This window comes from Pararge aegeria, chromosome 2 (genome assembly GCF_905163445.1).
Source record: "Pararge aegeria chromosome 2, ilParAegt1.1, whole genome shotgun sequence".
In the NCBI taxonomy this organism is placed as follows: domain Eukaryota; kingdom Metazoa; phylum Arthropoda; class Insecta; order Lepidoptera; family Nymphalidae; genus Pararge; species Pararge aegeria.
The window spans coordinates 13,617,835-13,637,965 of record NC_053181.1 but is presented as its reverse complement, the minus strand read 5'-3'; the positions used below and the strand labels follow the sequence as shown (position 1 = coordinate 13,637,965).

Below are 20,131 nucleotides of genomic sequence, written 5' to 3'. Positions count from 1 at the left end.
GTATTTATAGAATCAAAAAGTTTAATCAAGTGATAATTAAATTAGTTTTACAGTCATACGTATTCCTGAAGTTCAAAACTGTTAAGAGTTAAGATATAAGCTCATGTTACATCCAATTTCATTGCTCTATACAATTGTTTTTATTATTTTCGAAGTGAGATTCTTATTTATTTTTAATAAAAGTCCCGTCAAAATCGGTCCAGCCATTACAGAGATTAGCCGTAACAAACAGAAAGACAGACAAAAATCGTAAAACTTTGTTATTTTTGTGTATGTACCGTATATTTATATTCTTATGGTAGTATGTAGTAAAAAACGGTTATTTCAATATTACATCTAGAGATTCGCCATTACAGGTGAAACGCTGAATTTAAAATTATGACGTGACGTTAATACACATATTTTTTTACAGCTTGAACTTCGGGAGTCCCTATTATTATTTTAAGTTTTTTGTTATCAACACCGAAATCGATAATCTTTAGCTATAGGACAAGGACTTTCTTAAGCTCTAATTTGCCTATGACGTCATGCGTCATCAGTGCGGCCATGACACCCGGCAAGTGTTTTAGCGGGAATTTTTCAAAACATAATTTGCAATTTTTATCAACTAAGCTTTAATTTCTGCTTTAATAATAAGTTATTCAAAATTAGTCATCATGCCTATTATACTCTACCACAGACAACTTTTATACTATAGCGTAGTATGTATACCTAATACTGACCTAGTGTAGTCGTAGTGTAAATTTTGAACTTCGAACACTGCGAGTCCAAATTAATGCTTACTTATAATGCCTTATCTGTTTTTCTTATTTTATAGGACATTGGGTTTCAGGGCATAAACCCGCGACGCTGCTCCAGTGCAGGTTGGCAGGCTTTAACGGTTATTATACTAGCGACTTCATCTGAGTAGGTACATAAGTAATACTTAAAATGATAATATACAATCTTCTATTACTATTCAAGAATATTTTTTCTAGAGCCTGTGGTTGCAGTATTTGTGAAGAGCAGACTAACTAAGAGCACCGCGGTTAGAATACAATAATGCGTTCAGGGTGCTGATGAGACAACCACAGTTTTTTAGCGCTTCGCTATGTTTGACAAAGTGCGGACAGATATGCTTTGATGCCACAAAAATACAACGTCATTCACTACTGAACAGGGTCCAAGAGAAGTAACAACAGTATCCTGCGATTATTAGCAGATAGAGATGAGAGATCATCTAGATCCTCTGCTGACATACGATCATAGTTATCAAGTACACTAACTAAGATTTATGTTTTTTATTGTTACTACTAACATAAATGAATTTATAACATTTGTATAACTATGATATCAAGGTAACAAAAAGTAGTTTTTTATAATTAATAAATAAAGTAATGTTTATCGGTCAAATTATCAAAAAAATTGAATTCTTATCAAAATTAGTAAACTAATCGTCTCACGTATTTTACGCGTGTTTAAAAAAAACTGTAAATAAATATTTCCGCCGCTGCAAGAGTTTCCATATTCTTTCTTATCGCAGGGCCAATGCAGAATTATAAGTACTTGCGTCTCAGACGAATGTGTAATCAGCAACATACTAATAATAATGAATAAAACATATTGTTGTTAGTCTGCAACCATTGGGATCCGTCATTTAAGCCCACCATGCTGGCATAGCACATTGTCCCAATATGAACAACTGCCGTAACAAGGAGGAGGGTTGACATTATACTCAGATTATACCTTGTACGTATGGAGGGTAGAGGTAAGGAGAGTCATCTCATATGGGAGAAAAGTTGAAAAAGTGTCCAGTTGTATGCGCTAAATAACAGTTCAAAAATCCTCCACAATGGCGCTGGTGGATGCACAGGGTATGGTATGAATGTAGCAATCGTAGATGAATTGAAGTATGCCGAGTTAAAAAATTTAATGTCATTATCGACTAAAGTAGTTAATTATTGAGAATTTCAACAACTTACGTTGTACAAAATATTGTGGTAAATATAACCTTACTTCCTTGTTTATTTTTCAAGCCTACTCTAACAATATTTATATTTGGCGCTTCTTTTAAGAGTTACCTTGATGCAAATGTGGCGCCATCCTAATTTAATACATTTTGACGACACTTTTTCATATACACAGATGATCCTCCTTACCTCTACCCTCCATACTTGTACGCTACAAGCTCATTTAATCTGTGAAAGATCTGAGTTACAAGCTTTGACAAAGACAAATAAACTAGGAGACTAGATTTGGATAGGTATTTAATCTGAAGAGAAATATCACAGAATATAAATATCTATGCTTATTTAATCTTCTTACTCATTCAAACCATTATCAGACATTGTGTTTGTATGATTCTTGCCTGTGTCATCGGGATATTACGTAAATATCTCATTAATATAGATCATATAATAATTTTTTTTCTTTAAAATAATAAAAGTAAAGCTGAAGAGTTAGTTTATTTTGTCTGTTTGTTTGAGAACTCGCTTATTTCTGAAACTATCTAAAGTTGGGTTTGAAGCGTTTATTTTGAGAAAGGTTAATTTACATAAACTGAGCTTTCGGAGCTGAGTTAAAAAGAAAAGTAAGGTAGAACTTAAAGCGAAACCGAATAGCACTTGTGGGTGATACCACGCATGATTGGTAGAATCGTGGATGAATGTTTTCATAGAAAAAGTTTACCTAACCGATGAAAGCGAGAGGAACCATAAAAAAAACAAAAAACGATGATAAATAAAATGAGAACATCACTATTGATGTCAACTTGACATTATTTTGACGAGCAAATTTGACACATGACAGTTTTGAGTAAGCGTTTGCGGCTTTTTGCCAGGCTGTTTATTAATAATATTTTGGTGTAAACAATTCCGCAAAAGCCATTTATGTTTGTGATTAAAACATTATAAATGAAGATGAACGCTACCAGTTTGTATGTGTCAACTTGTCGGTTAATAATTCTAGCAGACGCGTCTGATAAAAGTTCGTGGATAGATTTGTTTCGTTTAGTCCCGTATTTAAGACAATCTTTATCGTGTACTGTGTGTGGTAACTTATTAAAGGAGCCCTATACACCAACGAGCTCCGGGTGCCAACATCATGTGTGTAAAAATTGCAAAGGTGGCAGGAAAAAACTGAAACCGTCTTGCGGTTGGTGTAAAGACTATGAGAACTATACAGAAAACTTACAGTTACGCATTCTCCTCCAGTGTTACAAGAAACTGTGTGAATATTTTATGGGCACCGATACATACAAGACTTTATTAGAAGAAGACGAAATTGCGGCTACTGTTAATGGTGGAACTGTAGCCAGTTCTGGGTTAATAGACTTAATACAAGAGGGAGCTGGATTTTTCGACGATTATAAAAGCACAGCAGGTCTCTCAAAGTCTGCATATAGTATATTACCTTGTGTTTATACCAATTCAGCATCAACACAAACCCAAGTAGCATCAACATCTAGTAATTCTGATTCGAGATCTGGTAGTACAGATTCTCCAAATTCTAGAGCTATTTCAAATGGGTCCCCACTTTACTCTGTTATGTATGCAGGTTCTGGAAATAAAATCACTATCAAAAGGAAAGCTGTTGATGAAACAGACTCTCCACCTACTGAAACAAGCACAAAAGAAAGCAAAGTAAAGAAAAAAGTAATTAATTTTCTAATTGTTTTGTAAAGTGTTATAAATTTTATTAGTAAAATATCCTCTTCAATTTCAGTCAAATCAATTAGGTTTTAAAAAACCTTCCAACCGTTCCCGAAGCTCAACTAGTAGTAAGAGAAAAGGTTGCCGGTGTGGGAATGCAACAGCAACACCAGGTAAATTAACATGTTGCGGACAGAGATGTCCCTGCTATGTTGAAAGCAAGCCATGTACAGAATGCAAGTGTAAAGGATGTAGAAATCCTCACAGGCCTGATGGAATGAAGGTAAATTAAATAGATGTTTTATATAAACAAGTTTTATTCGTACTCTATGTTATTTATAACTTAAAAAATCTCTGGTCTTGTGGGAGGCTTTGGCCGTGGCTAGTTACGACACTACCAACAAAGATGTTTTAGCTAAGTGATTTACTGTATTGGTGTGATGTGTGTATGACTACCATATTCGCTAACAGGGTAGCCCGCTACCATATTGGAGAAAAACTTTTCTTGTAAATTATTGCTGATGCTATTAAACTATTACAGTAAAAGCACTTTAATTAATTAATTATTAGCTTGTTATTTTTCATTCTCCATTTCTGCATTATACACAAATTTAGATAAACATGTTTGACTGGAATATATTTGTTGTGTAAAGTACGGTATAGTTCATTTGAACTTGTTAACCAATTTCCAATTCCAAAATAGGTGGAGGACCTGAATAGGTTGTTTTTATATTGCTTTATGTAAGTATGTAAGGCAGTTTATCTACAGTTACTTATTTTCTCAAATAGGGTCTACATTATAATACAATCAATATAAAATGAAGATCCAATTTGATAATACTAAAAAATTATAGGTGTAATTGTAAACATTGTTAAAATTGATTGAATATTTGCAATAAAATTATCAAAAAAATACTGGCTTTAAAATCCACTGCAAATTAAGAAAATCTTGTTACCAACATATTTTGTATCCTTGGTTTGTAAGCAAGCTAGGGAATCATAATTTTAATATAGTTCTTATTATTAATGAGTTATCTAATTATCAAACAGTAATTATTGTTTTATTAAGAAGTATTGTAATGTAGGACCTAGTTTGCCAAGGCAAATAAATAAAATACATATTAAATTTTATGTACAAACATTTCAGGTGAGACCGCATATACCTCAACTGGACACTCTCCAGCAAAATGTGACCACAAACCCTGATAGCTCACCATCATGCTCAGGCTCCATGGACAGCCTGGATACTGACACTCTCACCATGGAAGCTATGGAGGAATCCCTATCGTTCACAACAGAATTAGATTCATCTAATATTAAAGGTACAAGCTGTTTGTCTACCTGTACAAAATGTTAAATCTAGGCTGTGTTCCACAAAGAGTTTTTGACTTGTAAAGGCACTTGAAAAAAAAATACATGGGTTCAACTCCATATGGGTTCAAATATCTCCATTTTACAGGATATAACTGTAAAAAAAAATAAGGTGGAGTTTTTGTTAATAAAACTTAATTGCCATGTTAAAAGACAAGAAGAGTTTAAAAAGGCTTGTGAATGATTGATTAGACCAAAGACTAAAATATTTCTAAACTAACTCAAGAATTAGGCTATCAAATTATAAAAAGATTTTTTAAAATTGGATGCATTTTAAATGTTCAAGTAATAACAAACTCTTCTTTTATTGTTATTATAGTTTGACTAGGGACCATTGTACATGGTATTATAATTTCCCCTTTTACAATCAATATGATGTAATGATTTTCAAATAGGTTTTTTTGAGATTTTTTATGTGTACTATGGGACCCAGCCATTATTGTCCTGTCCAGAAGGAGTATTTTTTATAAGAATTGTATTTTATTATAATGGTACTAAGACGAAAACTTTCTCCTATTTCAGTCTACACAAGTCAATTACAAGAAATCTCACCATCACTGCCAGCTACAATAATGATGGATGAAGAATTGCCTTGCTCACCTGATGCTGATGCTGACGCAGACGCTGATGCTGATGGTGATGATGATGCCGATGGTTATGGTGATGGTGATGGTGACCTAGATGGGGATGCTGATGATCTGAGCTCACCTCACAACTACACACAGTGTTCTCCGCAGGATTGCAATGACAATGACACAGTGTCGCCTCAGTCAGGCACACACGACGTTAACAGTGACATTGAAGTGGATGTATGACAGCAACTTTCTATTGCAGGTGACTAGGACCTTAGCTGCTCAGAAACTGTACAAAACTTTGGGAAACCCACTGATATGGATTGTTTAAGTTTTGTTGTACTAGTCACACCTGCAATTGTTATCTCCTTGAACTGCTTCCCATGTGAGTTTTATGTGTACATGATAATATATAAATTTGTTAATAAATTATTTTACTATTTCTTTAAGTTTACATGGTTTGATGTATATAGTTACGCTTAAACTAGACAATTTTGTCATCCCTACATTTGTATACCCAGACATTTTACTGAAAAACTAACTTAATATGAGTTGAAGTATCTTAAGCATATTAAAGTTGGTTTGATGTTAGTAAACCGTGATCAGAAAATACAATATTAGCAATATAGCTAAAATGCACGACAAGCATTTATAAATATTGGAAGAAACAGGAGTTGCTTTTCAGGTTAATTCCATGATTTACAATGATCACAAAGCTTAATTTGTTATAATCCGCGAAAACCAGGCAAATATGCATAGTGCATTAATATACTTTTCAATTTATATATACATAAATCTTCCAAATTGAACTCTATACGCATGTTTCGCTCCGACACTAAGCTTTCCTTAGCATTGTACATTGTGAAGTCAACGATAGTCCGGTTTCAAAGCGAAACGTGCGTTGTATGCATTTTAGAAGATTTTTTGAATGTCCAACCGCATCAGTAAAATCTGCCAAAATGCATTCAACGAAAAATTGAAAAAAATATAAATTTTACCGGGCGGATTTGCCTGGTACTCGGGGATTTTAATAAATTAAGGAAACATCTATAATTTGATTTGAGGCAACATTAATACATTATCAACTTGAAGATACAACAATGTTGTTGTCTCGGCATGCATTAAGTGGCCTTTTTACTACTAGGGTGAGCTGGAGTCCAAATTTGTACTTTACACTATTCTAAAATGATTGCCAATTTGTAGTATTTTTAGGAATTAATATAAATGACAATGGGCTATCCACAAATTACGTCATACGAATGTTTTGATTTTTAAGTGTGCAGGCGATATTCTTGTCAGTACTTGAACTTAAAGTGCGGCTAGAGTAGTCAACAGGTCTCATCTACTCGAGCTCTTGCCACATATTTAAATAAATTCCAAGAACAACACATACAAATTTAATTTCTATATTTTATATATTGGTATAACTATTAGAATATTTTACAAAACAACAAATCAAATGGACTGTTAGAGTTGAATATTAGAGTTTTAATAGTGTTATTTAAATGTGTGACGTCACGAAGCTTATGGCTGGTACCCCCGTTATAAAATGACGGCCGAGTAGCGCAGTGGGCAGCGACCCTGCTTTCTGAGTCGAAGTTCGTGGGTTCGATTCCCACAACTGGAAAATGTTTGTGTGATGAACATGAATGTTTTTTAGTGTCTGGGTTATTATCTGTATATTATAAGTATTTATGTGTATTCATAAAAAAAATATTCATCAGCTATCTCAGTACCCATAACACAAGCTACGCTTACTTTGGGGCTAGATGGCGATGTGTGTATTGTCGTAGTATATTTATTTATTTTAACATCATTTCTCACTATGTTAGACGCCCTCCCCCTAAAAGTGTGGCATAATTTGTAGATAACCCCTTAGTAAATTGTAAATACCTTCGATCAATAATATATGGGATGTCCTCAAAAAGTGCCCGTGAAAAATAAGAGTTCAGCTATGAATAGAGAATCTATTTTGGTTAGTTTTTTGGTGAAAAAGCCAATGCGTCGTGCTTAACATCCTAAAAAGCAATAACAGTGACGAAATATGTTATTTCAAGTAAGGCTACTTTACAAGATAAATTCAATATCTTTAAACGCTCCACCATTAACCATTATTAATAAACAAAACCTGACAATATTTATACTAAATTTACATGGGACATTATATTACTTAAGAATGCTGTACTTAATATGTGTTGATCGAAGGTCGAAACAAATTAGTGGCATTGACTGCCATGTTGTGAATACTTCTGATCAGGTCGGTTGACAACAAGCAATTAAATAAATAAGGATCCAAAGTCGAATACCTCAATATAGGTGTTATTATGTGTACAATATATTGTATAGGCGCTCGGGTTCATGTTGTAAATTTTATTCTTATTAGACGTGTGGGTTTTATGATCTTTAATAGTGTAATAGGTATATGCAATCAATTATGTAAATATTGTAATTCAATACATTTTTTTATCATTCATAAATCAATTTTATATAAAATGTGATCACTACTAAATAGTTCTTTCGTAAAATAGTTTTATAAGTAGGTACTTATGTATAAGATGGGTATTATTACATTTGCATCTATTCAATATGACAATATTATATTTTTCATGTGTATACATTTAGATAATATAATTTTATAGTTTTACCAAAAAATTCTGTCTCTACAATTTTTCCACCTATTCAGGCTTTATTTATTGAATATTTTTGTTTGTATATATATAAGTAGCCTTTTAAAAAAAGTATATTCCATTTTTGTCTCAGTAGTGTTATAATGTAAACAACATTTTTATTACTTTTAAGTGTAAAGTATGTTACAAAAACATATATATAAAGGTAATCTCATTTTTTGTCTATTTTTGTTTGATTTGTTTTTATTTATGTATATGAAATATAACTTGACACTAAAAAGTTATGAAAAGATTGCTTATATTATGAGAAATTTATGGAAAAAATGGAATATACAATTTTGAGAAATTACAAATTGGTTTACAAAATAAGGGGAACTCGAAAGACATCAGTCTCTGTCATGATAAAATCTGTAACAAAGTCGCTTAATTAATAGTGGTGGGTGGGTCTAAGCTCTATATCTCTGTCCCATAAGAGGATGACATGAATTCACAACAGGTTTACATTTCTTGCGCAACAACTTTTAAAAATATGAACAAATACATACGATAAAAATGAATATATCAGCATATTTTGGGTTTTAATATCCCAGATATACTGGCACCGCCTAAAACAGTATCATGGTAATATTTTTGACGCTATTATTTTAGGACTCCAATCCATTATTTAGGGACATAATTTTTTTTATTTAACAATAATACTGTTTTAAGCAATATAGCTCCGTTTATATACCGATCTTCCTAGACTTTTCCCGTATTGAAAAAGTTTTAATTAATTTGACTGTAACTAGTACTATTGAATAAATATAAATGTAAGTATCAAAATAAGTGAATCTGTGATAAAGCATCACCGATAATAATATGAAAATCATTTACTCGTACTGTGGTTCATAATTTTATTGATAAGTTTGGCATTAACAAATAAAAAAGCACTTAAGTACAAATTAAAAATTGTATAGAATGATAATATTAATTTTGTGAAAAGCAATTGTATTATTATTGATTAATGCCATTATTGTCTTATTAGGTGAATAAAATAAAATCAAAGTATTTTTGTTATATATTCAGATTTTTATTTCTATCACCAGTTATGTTTAAATTGTAATCTCGTGTGTTTTAAACAAATACTACATTGGTGCTGTCCTGTTCACACTGAATCCCGTGGACAAGGTTAGCACTATTCAAAATCGGTACCAAAACCTTTTAATTTTTGTTTATTTATTTTGGTATAACATAACATTTAATATAATAACAATTTATTTGGTATTTTATTTTATAACATTTAACATTGTATAACATTTTTATTTTTATTTTGACTAGGTTCTTTTTGTTCCGTATCTGCAATGGAGTCCCAGATTCTATCGAATTCTCTCTTCAATGAGAAAACGATAGCATTTTCGGAAGTAATTAGGGTATTATTTCTATTACAAGTAACACGATTAACTGCATCATGCAAAGACCCAATAATAACTAAAGCCTCTTCACATTCACCTTGTGCGTCGATCAATATGAATTCATGTTCCAACTGTACTTCAGATTTACGTATTACTTTCACTTCCATTCCGAAGTCCAAGAACGGTTTTACGCTCGTATCTGGATTCCTGTGCAGAATTATACGCACTCTAGTTTTATTCTTCTGTCGAATCCTCACTAAACATCTGGATATAGTGACGCTATCTAGACTAGGTAAACATAGGTCTATAGTTAGTCTAGCGTGAACTATCACATAATAAATGCAGCAGAGATTATTTAAACCCAATTGCTTCTTTATGTTCTCTTTGCCTGCATCATATAACAATACTTCATTAATGTTGACACGTTTGCTAGTGGTTAAGAGTTGTTTAAGTTTTGCAGTTATCCGACTCAAAGTTGAAACGCAGGCACTCAAAAGAAAATTAGTTTTCCTATTATTATAAGTAAGAGTCATTTTGATTAAGGAACTGTGAACAAACAGAAGGCTGATTTAGATAATATTAATAAAAAGAAGGTTAAGGAACGTTGCTAAGCTAAAAATACAAAACAATTATTTTGTTGCCACTATTTTAAATCTACCCTCATAACTCAAGTTGGGTAATGACTTGTAGAATGCTAATAATAATACTGGCATAAATTATTATAATTAGAATATTCTATAAATTAGGTAGGCATTCAAGAATACTAAAGTTGGACTAAGGTTTAGTGCAATAGGTTTCAGGCAAGCAACAGGTAGGGATTATGAAGAAGTAGTGTTTATATCCTCTTTGGAAGGTATTACAAAAAGCTTTTTAAACACTGATCTCTATTAAACTATAGTTCATAAATCAGTCAGTGTATATAAATTGGGGTTTCTGTCAACTTACCCATATGTCAACTAAATAAAAAAAAACATAATTCAGTAGGTTATGCATGATTGTAAGACAATTATGTTTTCTATTTGAAGTGTCACATTTAATCTTTTGTATAATTTTTATTTTACAAGCAGCGACGAAAATCAAATATATCTGCATTAATTTCCGAAATCATTATCTATCTTCAGTTTGAATAATAGCAAGCGAGCATGATGGCAGAACAGCATTCTCGAAAAACTCATGTACCGAGAGAGCATAAACAACGACCAAAAAACAATTTTGTTAAAACTTCGGGTGACGAGGTTCCTGGGAAGAGGCCTGCTAGTCTCAAAAGCAGAAACGTGTTACCAAAAAACTTGCGCTACGGTTTGGAAAACGCTTTAGTTGGGGCAAGTGTTGACGCCTGTTACGATTTAGTTAGCAACAAACGTTTGCAAATGAAATGTTATTTTAGTTTTGGCACAGTAAAAAATAGCTTTTATATTATTTACTGTGGCATTGGCGTAACGTAGACAACTACACATATAAGGAGTCCCTGGTCGAGATTCATTAAGTTTTTCCTTTAAGGTCTCAGTACCGGTTACCGAATAAGGCTATTAGACGTAATTTAGCTGTATTGTTTGGAAATCCACGTAAAGTGGTACTGGTCAGTACATCACTGACTCGTTAGCCTGCGCTTTGGTGTGGTGGATTCCTGCGAAAGGAAACCTCTCCCCTACAGTGGTTCATTTTGTCTGATACTAAAACAAATGACAAGTTATCGGTACCTAACTACTTAATTAAGGTGGTTTATTGCATCCATACCCACCTATCATTATGACGTCCATAATGATAGGTAGATATGGGTTCATTAAACTTTAACTTTTCCGGACGTTAAGTCGTCGCTGCTAGGGCTGTATTTAGCCAAGATGTAGAAAATTCAGATATTCAGAGCCAAAAATATATTTATTCAAGATGACACTTGTAATGTACATTACATGAAAAATGAGTACCTGCATGGTTACAGCGGCGATTCACAGGGCTTCTGACCAGGGTAGGCATTGCACTGCAAGATGGCGTGAATTGGCAAAATGCTCCTCATACACGAGTTATATGGATATTGGATAGACTTTTGTTCATGTATGAAGTGCACGCCACTGCATAGTAGTGAGATGACAGCGATAACTTCGGAAATTTATACTAAAGCTAACTAAAGGGTTAGGTGAGACTAAAGGGAAACTAAAGGGTTCCAAAGGCGCCCTGTTCTAAGAAGCCTACACCAAAGTTAGCCGGGTGTAATTGTACCGAATATCAACCCTATTAAGATTTCTGAGAGGCAAATCGTGCAAAGTCGACGTAGGAGACGGTTTACAGCACAGGAGACAGCACACATAATAATAGGTTCTCAAGAATATGATTATGTTATAGCATGTAAAAGGCTAGATAAGTATATGTTTCCAAAGTGACTTGACGTGTTGAACAAGCGTAGTTGGGTTTCCGTCCCCTGGGGAAATGCATACATATGCCGCCTCATGATATAAATTGGTAGGATTATTTATAAAGCAATAATTGACGGACTAAGCACATTGATCCACCCGAAGATAAGAGGAAAATCATCGCCTATAAAGAGCATAAGCAGAGCATCCAAGGAATGCCGTTTATCCTATGAATTGCCGTCCTAAGGTAGGTTAGCTTTGCTCCTAATAACACCGGCTATACGCCCTTTAGGGAGGAACACAGCATTGTAAAAATGCAGCTTAGCGGCAGTAATAAGCTGATGATGGAAGTACTTCCCCGGACGAACTCTGTCTCAAAAAGCGCTATTACTAAGAGACAATCACCTCGCTAGTCCCCAATCGACATAAGGCAGTCTAAATCACTTTATATATTTAAGAAAGCTGTCCAAAACCACTATAGTTTATATTAAAGACGACTTGTAATAGTATTTACTGTTATTAATGTATTTATGATATGTTAAAGTATATATTCGTTTATTATTATTATTAATTTTAATATTTATTATATTATGTATTATTTAATTTGTGTAATCTAGTTTAAGTATTAGTATGTAGTTATTAGTATCTATTTTTTTTAATATGCAAAGTCCTGCAGCCTGTTGTCCTTTCGTTTTCCTTATCCTAAGGTTGCCTGGAAGAGATTGCCGAATTGCTACGAAGCGATAAGGCCGGCTTTTGTATACTGCTTCTGTCTGTGTTTTTTTTTATTCTTCTTCTGTATTTTTATTTGTGTGCAAATAAAGAGTATAAATAAATAAATAAAATAAATAGTCCAGTAGTCAAGTTGTTAAACTAAGGATCACGGAGTACCTACTAGGATCGATTTCCGGAGCGAGGCAAGAATCAAAGTCCTATCTACAAAGGTTGCTGTAAGAGATTGCTTGCAGCAATAAGGCAGCCTTTGCATGTCTACATTGTGTACTGTATACTCCTTACTGTTTATTTTCCTGTATGTTATACGTGCAATAAAGTGTTTCTTCTTCTTCTTCTAATTAGGCATAAAACCTCTATCTTATGATAGAGGAAATCTGAGCCTAGTTAGGCTGATAATAATAAATATATATTTTTTTTCTTCTTGCCCACCTTCAAATCCCACAACATGTCTTATTTAAACCATATGATGACTTATTTTTTGGCATACGACCAAGTACCTGTCTTACATCAACCTAGTGAATGGTTTTGTTGATAGAATAACCGCCACTTTTCGGTTCCAAGCGGTAAGGTGATTTACTTTTAATCGCAAAGTCAGGTTAATATGATCTCAAGGTTTATATTATACCTGTTTAAAAAGAAGGGTTACCAGCTACGACTCAGGTTGCTGGACACAGGGCCTTACGCTGCAGGACATGTTCTTTGCATGCCCTGCGAAGATATGTTTTATTTATAGGCCATGGTTTTCATGGCCAACTATTATTAAAAAGTAAAAAATAAACTTAATAAGACTTAAATTTTATAGCTGTGCGATGTATGGTTTGAAGAAATCAAGCCGTATCTAGAGCGTAACAGCATTAAGGTGCATGTGCATGAAACTGTGGCGGATATCGGCGAAGGTGATGGAAACGGTGCCCCAGACTGCTCCCACTTCCATCCAGGTAGATTTGATGTACGAGCCTAATCTAGCTCTACAATTTATTTACTTAAATATTTATGTTTTGGACAGCATAGCTAAGTTTGTTATTATTGGCGATTTAAAGAAAAATTACATTTTATTTAATTTTTTCCGTAGTTAGGCATTATTACTTTAAAAGTTTCAGAGGTAATGAGGTACACGTAAATGTCTTTTTTTTCCTACCTATTTGATTTAACCCATAATTACCTACTTTAAAATTTTGGTCATATTTTTGGCAATAGGTAATTCACCACGGAAATTAAAATCATTGATTTTCACTCAAGCACACATAAAGACATACTCGCGACCTAAATTTCAAGTTCAAGGCCTTATAAATTTAAAAAGCATATAAAAATTTTCGGAACCGACAGGATTTAAACTTGCGACTCTCTGGCAATCGCGGCATGAGCGCTTTTTCCAATTAAGCTACGGCTCTCCTACCGTCGATGCCGAAATTAGTATATGCCTTTTTACATCAGTCTTATAGCGACTGTTTAAAATGCTGTCGGTTCCGAAAATTTTTATATGCTTTTTAAATTTATAAAATTGATAATTCCTAGTGTAGGTAAAAACACTAATCAACATAACAAAAATTCAAGGCCTTGGTTAAGGAATGATAAACAAACAAACACATTTTCGCATCCTTACTCATATTAAAAATGCAAAGCTGTGTACGTTTTTCCTTCCTTTGCGCACTAACTAAGCGACCAATCAATTTTGGCATAGAGTTAGTTGAAAGGGTTTAAAGGGTTGACATAGGCTACTTTTCCTGGTCCCTAAAGGATTTCCAAAAAAAACCGTAACAAATGCGGACAAGGTAAGCTATTTTACCACTTATTGACCACTCATTGTAAATTGCCAGCGTCGTCGGCATCGCGTTGCGAGTTGTGCCGACTCCTATTCAACGCCGCAAACAGCATCGAGAGCGCCGTGTCGCAAGCCGCCAGTGTGTCTTCCGTCTGCACCACCGAGACACATAACAAAGGTATCCCTTGTAGCTGCTGCTGTCTTACACAGATACAAAATGCTGGCATCGATTATCATCATCACTTCAACCGATTGACGTTGGTTTGTCGAAGATGTTTTGTTTTGTGCTCCCACCAAAAAAAACCTCGGCCATGACGTACCACCCTCAAAGACGTGCCGCTAAGCGCTTAAGCGTGCCGGTACGATGTCGCGTAGAAGGCAATTGGACGTATGGGTTTAATAGAATTTCTGAAATTTAAAAAATAAATGATGTTGGAAAAAAGCAATCTGCTGAGTTTCTTGCCAGCTTTTCTTAGTGAAATCTGCTTTCCGATCCGGTGGTAGAGTCACTACAAACAGACTGACTTGACGGCTCAAAAGTGCTTATAAATTAAGCCTACTTGAAATAAATGAAATTTGAATTTGAATAAATAGGCCATACCTCTAAAAGGTTAGCCCGTCAACATCTTATGTCCATTTCCAATAATCCATCTTTCGTACTCAGCAAAGTTATTATTATCCAAAAATATGCATACAGTTTTTAACAAATAACAACTTTGCTTAGCAACTTATCAACCTACAGATAGATTGAATATAGAAAACGGACGTTAGACTCCATCATGACAATTCAAAGACTTACTTTTGGTTGCATAAAAAAACATTGGACCAGTAAGCAGTGTGGGTTCACCAATTACATCGATTAAAAAAAGATTGGAAGAATAAACTGTTAAAATCATCACTACATCCGGATGCACGTGACAGACCATTTGTAATATCGTGAGAGGTTCAAAAGTAGGTAATGCGGATATTAATGCAGAACTGTTTGTTTGATTTGCATAACACCACAGAGAGATATCTCCGAAAAAAAAAATGGTGCAAATCTTTGAAACTTTTTAAAGTAATTTTGATCCATTTCATAGTTCAAGTGTTTTGATTCAAACGGCGGACACTAGCGTATTCATTCTCAGTTAAACTTTAGATATAATTATAAGTAGTCCATCTAAACGTAATAAGTTAAGTTTAAAAAAGCGTCAATTGTTTACATTTATTCAGCAGTGTGCATAGTGACAATAAATTCTCCACTCTTTCCTCACTTACTGCTGGTGTTCCACAAGGCGGCTTACTTTCTCCTCTGCTCTTTGCCATTTTTATAAACTCTGTTTCTAAGCTCCTCACTTCTAGCTTTCATCTTTATGCTGATGATTTGCAAGTTTATGTCGCTGCCCCTGCTCTCAATGTTTCTGAAGCAATCTTTCAGTTAAATAATGACCTGCGCAGTATCTACACATGGAGCAATTCATATGGACTTTGCGTAAATCCGCATAAGTCTCAGGTTATTATTATAGGCAGCCGTCAGCAGTTAGCTAAGGTGAATTTCTGTACCTTGCCCTCTGTCCAGTTTAACAACACAAATTTGATTCCGAGTACTTTTGTAAAAAATCTTGGCCTCGTCATAGACAATAATCTGTCGTGGTCCCCACAGGTAGCTGAGGTGAGTCGAAAAATCTTTGCTTCGATTGGGTACTTAAATCGTTGGAAAAAATTCCTTCCTATTAAAACTAAAATTTATCTTGCCCAATCTCTTCTTCTTCCTATACTGGATACTCATGCTATCCTGACCTTACCGAAGAACTTCTTAATAAGCTCGAGCGCCTTCAAAATTTATGCATCCGGTTTGTGTTTGGACTGCGTAAATTTGATCACATATCGGAGTACCGAGCTAGACTAAAATGGTTGCCTATCCGTTTACGCCGTGAAGTTCATCTACTTTCCTTCTTTTATTCTATTCTTTATAGTCATTTATCTCTTTCTTATTTAAGGGATCGTTTTCGCTTTATTTCTGACTCATCTTCTCATTCCAACCTTCGATCCCGCCTTGGTAACCGTCTGGTACTCCCTTTTAGTAAAACGAAGTTCTTCAGTAATTCTTTCACCTTTAAAGCAGTTATGCTCTGGAACAATCTGCCTGCTGAAATCCGTGGAAGTAGTTCCCTTCCGATATTTAAGAGTCGTCTGAAGGACTACTACCTCTCTTTGAGTGATGAAATTTGAAGTAGATTCTTTATATTCTTTTTTTTTTTTTTTTTTTAACTGTGTGTTAAAATCTACTTATATATATTATGTTTGTTATATATTTATATATATTATGTATATTTTCTATTTATATATCATGTAGGTATATTTTCTATATTACGTATATTTATTTAAATTATATATGTATTTGTATCTTTACATTTTAGTATTTATGTATATCTATCAACACTCTGGGCACTATCCCGTTCTCTTGCTGTAAGTCCTATCTACAAAGGTTGCCTGTAAGAGATTGCTTGCAGCAATAAGGCCGCCTTTGCATGTCTACATTGTGTACTGTATACTCCTTACTGTTTCTTTTCCTGTATGTTATACGTGCAATAAAGTGTTTCTTCTTCTTCTTCTTATTTTAGAGTGAATTCTATAGCAGCAACGAAACGAAAGATTTGAAAACTATAGAGAGAAGAACACACAAGAAAATCCTCACAATCGCTACTTCCCAATCAATGCATCCTGGCCCCCATCATTATCAAACATACAACTTAAGTGCCAAAACTTACCGCCAGGAGAAAATGGAACCAACTACTATAGGAACTCCGTCAAAGGAAGAAATGCCTCAACAGAATTACACCAAAGTGCGTAGTGGCTATACTTAATCCTTTTTTAATAGGTTGATGACTTATGGATACAGTATTTCATAGGTCTTATAAGAAAGTTCTCATCTCTAATTTAGCGGGCAGCGGAAAGAGCTATTAATACTACAAGTATTTCTACGTTGTCAAATAGGAACAAAAGATATCCGCAGGGCATTGAAGAGGAAATGAAGCAGGTCGCGGTCCGCAAGGAATTGCCAAACAAGTGGTTTAACACTGTGGAGTTTGAAGATGTCTAGTGTTAGATTTTCTACCTACTCATATACTGTTTTCCAGTATTGTAACTAGATGGCGCCCTTTTGAATCCATAGAAACCATAGTTAACTTCATAACACGCGATCGAATCAGTAAACGTATGTAGAAAGTCTCACCAGTAGTGGTCCAGCAGTTGAAACGATGTTATTGTGATAGTGCAAATCAGTTGATGTCCCGCTTAAATAAAATTATCCGAAGACTTTACCTCACGAAGCTGACTTAGGAAGTTCAAAACTTCTCATTCATGCCTCGAAGAAAACGCTAGCCTTCGGTCCCGGTATGTTATTAAAACTACTCGTAACTTATAACTAATCTTATCCCGCAAACCACGGAATGTCATAGCTCTGTTGTCTCTGCAATGAGTGAGTTTATACAACGGTAGAATAATGTAATAGACTTATGACGTTGAAATGCAATAAGGTATTTTATAAGTTTCTTTTTTATACATAAAAAAATATTTAGTTTAGAGAATAAAACAGTAAATCCCTCTTACCCAGGTAGGTATACGAAAGGAGGTCTGTGCCCCGCAGTACAAACGATCATTGAATGAGGATGAGTCAGTGTATAAGGACACAAAAAAAAACCACCAAAAAATAACACCTTATGCTCATATTACAGAAACGATTGTCTGTAAAACTTATTTCTGCATTCATAGCAAAGTATAATGCCCATAATAATATAGACAGCCCTAACAAATTGTAAATAAGTACTTACAACACATTTACACGTTCGTTTATAGGAATAAATAATAATTGTATTAATATTATCTAGGAACTTCGAGTATTTATATTGCCATAGTTCTCCTTGAACCCATTTAACTTTAAATATGAACACAGCTGACATTAGGGTTTGCGCCTTTAATTTTGTCATAAAAACATTAGGTACAGTAATGTCTCCTTTATTGGATATATTTGATTTATGATGATCAGGAAGCGATGATGGCGCATTGGGCAAGAGCTCGACTTCCCTTTCGGGAGGCCGAGTTTGAATCCCAGAACGCACCTCTAACTTTTCTAAGTTATTTGCGTTTTAAGTAATTAAAATATCACTTGCTTCAACGGTCAAGAAAAACATCATGAGGAATCTTGCATGCCAAGAGATCTACATAATGTTCTCAAAGGTGTGTGGGGTCCACCAATCCACATTAGGCCAGCGTGGTGGACTACCGCCTTAACCCCTTCTCATTGCTGCAGGAGACCCGTGCTCTGTAGTGGGCAGGAAATGGGTTGATGTGATGATGATTATGATTGAGAAGCAGTGATAGCCTAGAGATTAGAGCTTAAAGGTCCGCACTTGGCAAGCGTGGTACGGCCAGCACCCTTCTGAATCTGAGAGTAGCGATAATGAATCATTACCAATTTTTATCACCAATAATACTACTAATGGTCACTCGACTAATAACATATTTTACTCGTAGATCGGACAAACAGGATATAAACCTCAATTTAAGGATGCATCGACTCAAACAGAAATTTTGTTGAAGAGTACAGTAAAACCTACCACGAGAAAAAGCGTACGCGTACAATCTGGATACCAGTTCAGCCGATCTCCTGCTACTGCCTTCTTGCCTTCAATAAAAAAGACTAACGTTATAGATAATTCCAAAGACTTCAAGATCCAGTATGCAGAAGGCCCACCTTTATTTAAAAACGTAACTTTTTCATATCTTTCAATAGTCCCTGATACCATTAAATAGCTCTTTACAAATAGTTTTCTGGCCCTCCTGTAAAGACGTAGGTACTGAATGAAGGCAGCATCTCTGGTTATTATTATCTATTATTTAGCAGTTGTCTGTGACTTCGTCAGGATACAATAATTTGACATGCCTCTAATTTAGTAAGACTGGGCACGTAGTTCCCTAGGTGGGGGACTATGTGCTTGGATGGGCATCCGCTGGCGGAGTCGCATTCGTTTGCAAAAGCGTTCCCATCACTCCGCCTCAGGCGATGAGTAAAGTTAAAGTCTGACTTATATATATATATATATATATATATATTAATAGTTTACCTGCCTGTGGAAGTCTCGTCATAATCGATTCAATTGTTAGAACAGGCAGCAAAAATAAACACAAAAGCAATATTTTTTACATCGTAACCCTCAATAAGATGGACATTGTTTAAGTTTAATTTATCTTTTCAGGATCTCATCGAAATAATTGGTGCGAAACATGACGAGAGGCTAAGAGTTTTGTATAATAGCCCAGATAGGGATAATATCCCTGTATCGTTAAGTTTATTGTCACTCTATAACCCTGATAATAAATGTAAAGGACCTAAAAAGTTTCGTCCTTGGAGGTAAGGAGATTAGCCACATAGCAAATAATTAGTGGCGACGAAGTTTTAAAATAAAATTTACAGAAACATGACATCTCATTATCAAAGCTACATTGATTTCAGCAATATTAGCTCTAATATGTACAATTAGGTTATTAATAAAGACAAATAGATTGAATCGTAAATAGTTTTAATTCACATTCCGTATAGGTAGTAGAGTGTTAAGAGTTGACGCGCGAACGGGTAACTTGATGACAATAAAGTAGATAAGTAGGTGTTGTCTACTTCGGTATGCTGTTTGTTAACTAAAACGTGAGAGTTTCAT

The 20,131-nt window shown here is 34.4% G+C and overlaps 3 protein-coding genes across 4 annotated transcripts; 2 read left to right on the top strand and 1 right to left on the bottom strand.

Moving 5' to 3' along the window:
• Window positions 1-2,805: 2,805 nt before the first annotated feature.
• On the top strand, window positions 2,806-7,186 carry LOC120634448 (E3 ubiquitin-protein ligase MSL2). Of its 2 annotated transcripts, none has more exons than XM_039905035.1 (4): window positions 2,806-3,620; window positions 3,703-3,912; window positions 4,777-4,951; window positions 5,523-7,186. In XM_039905035.1, exons 1-4 carry the CDS (start codon window positions 2,892-2,894, stop codon window positions 5,813-5,815), a joined length of 1,407 nt encoding a protein of 468 aa, XP_039760969.1. In that variant the 5' UTR covers window positions 2,806-2,891; the 3' UTR covers window positions 5,816-7,186. The 2 variants fall into 2 exon arrangements, with proteins under 2 accessions (XP_039760969.1, XP_039760959.1); XM_039905025.1 differs by having other exon boundaries at window positions 2,806-3,632.
• Window positions 7,187-9,246: 2,060 nt separating this feature from the next.
• On the bottom strand, window positions 9,247-10,228 carry LOC120631294. The gene has a single exon (XM_039900782.1). The coding sequence runs from the start codon at window positions 10,121-10,123 to the stop codon at window positions 9,479-9,481; it is 645 nt and encodes a 214-aa protein (XP_039756716.1). The 5' UTR covers window positions 10,124-10,228; the 3' UTR covers window positions 9,247-9,478.
• A 368-nt stretch (window positions 10,229-10,596) lies between these two features.
• On the top strand, window positions 10,597-19,984 carry LOC120634835. The gene is made up of 6 exons (XM_039905666.1): window positions 10,597-10,912; window positions 13,476-13,611; window positions 14,491-14,613; window positions 17,039-17,260; window positions 18,951-19,184; window positions 19,673-19,984. Exons 1-4 carry the CDS (start codon window positions 10,733-10,735, stop codon window positions 17,041-17,043), a joined length of 444 nt encoding a protein of 147 aa, XP_039761600.1. The 5' UTR covers window positions 10,597-10,732; the 3' UTR covers window positions 17,044-17,260; window positions 18,951-19,184; window positions 19,673-19,984.
• Window positions 19,985-20,131: the final 147 nt, after the last annotated feature.

Bases quoted from the DNA above. Each gene is read 5' to 3' on its own strand.
- LOC120634448 (XM_039905025.1), top strand. From the start codon at position 2,892: ATGAAGATGAACGCTACCAGTTTGTATGTGTCAACTTGTCGGTTAATA. The intron at 3,633-3,702 runs GTAATTAATTTT...CTTCAATTTCAG, and splicing joins AAAGCAAAGTAAAGAAAAAA to TCAAATCAATTAGGTTTTAA. The intron at 4,952-5,522 runs GTACAAGCTGTT...CTCCTATTTCAG, and splicing joins AGATTCATCTAATATTAAAG to TCTACACAAGTCAATTACAA.
- LOC120631294 (XM_039900782.1), bottom strand. From the start codon at position 10,123: ATGACTCTTACTTATAATAATAGGAAAACTAATTTTCTTTTGAGTGCC.
- LOC120634835 (XM_039905666.1), top strand. From the start codon at position 10,733: ATGATGGCAGAACAGCATTCTCGAAAAACTCATGTACCGAGAGAGCAT. The intron at 10,913-13,475 runs GCAAGTGTTGAC...TAAATTTTATAG, and splicing joins TGGAAAACGCTTTAGTTGGG to CTGTGCGATGTATGGTTTGA. The intron at 13,612-14,490 runs GTAGATTTGATG...GTAAATTGCCAG, and splicing joins CTGCTCCCACTTCCATCCAG to CGTCGTCGGCATCGCGTTGC.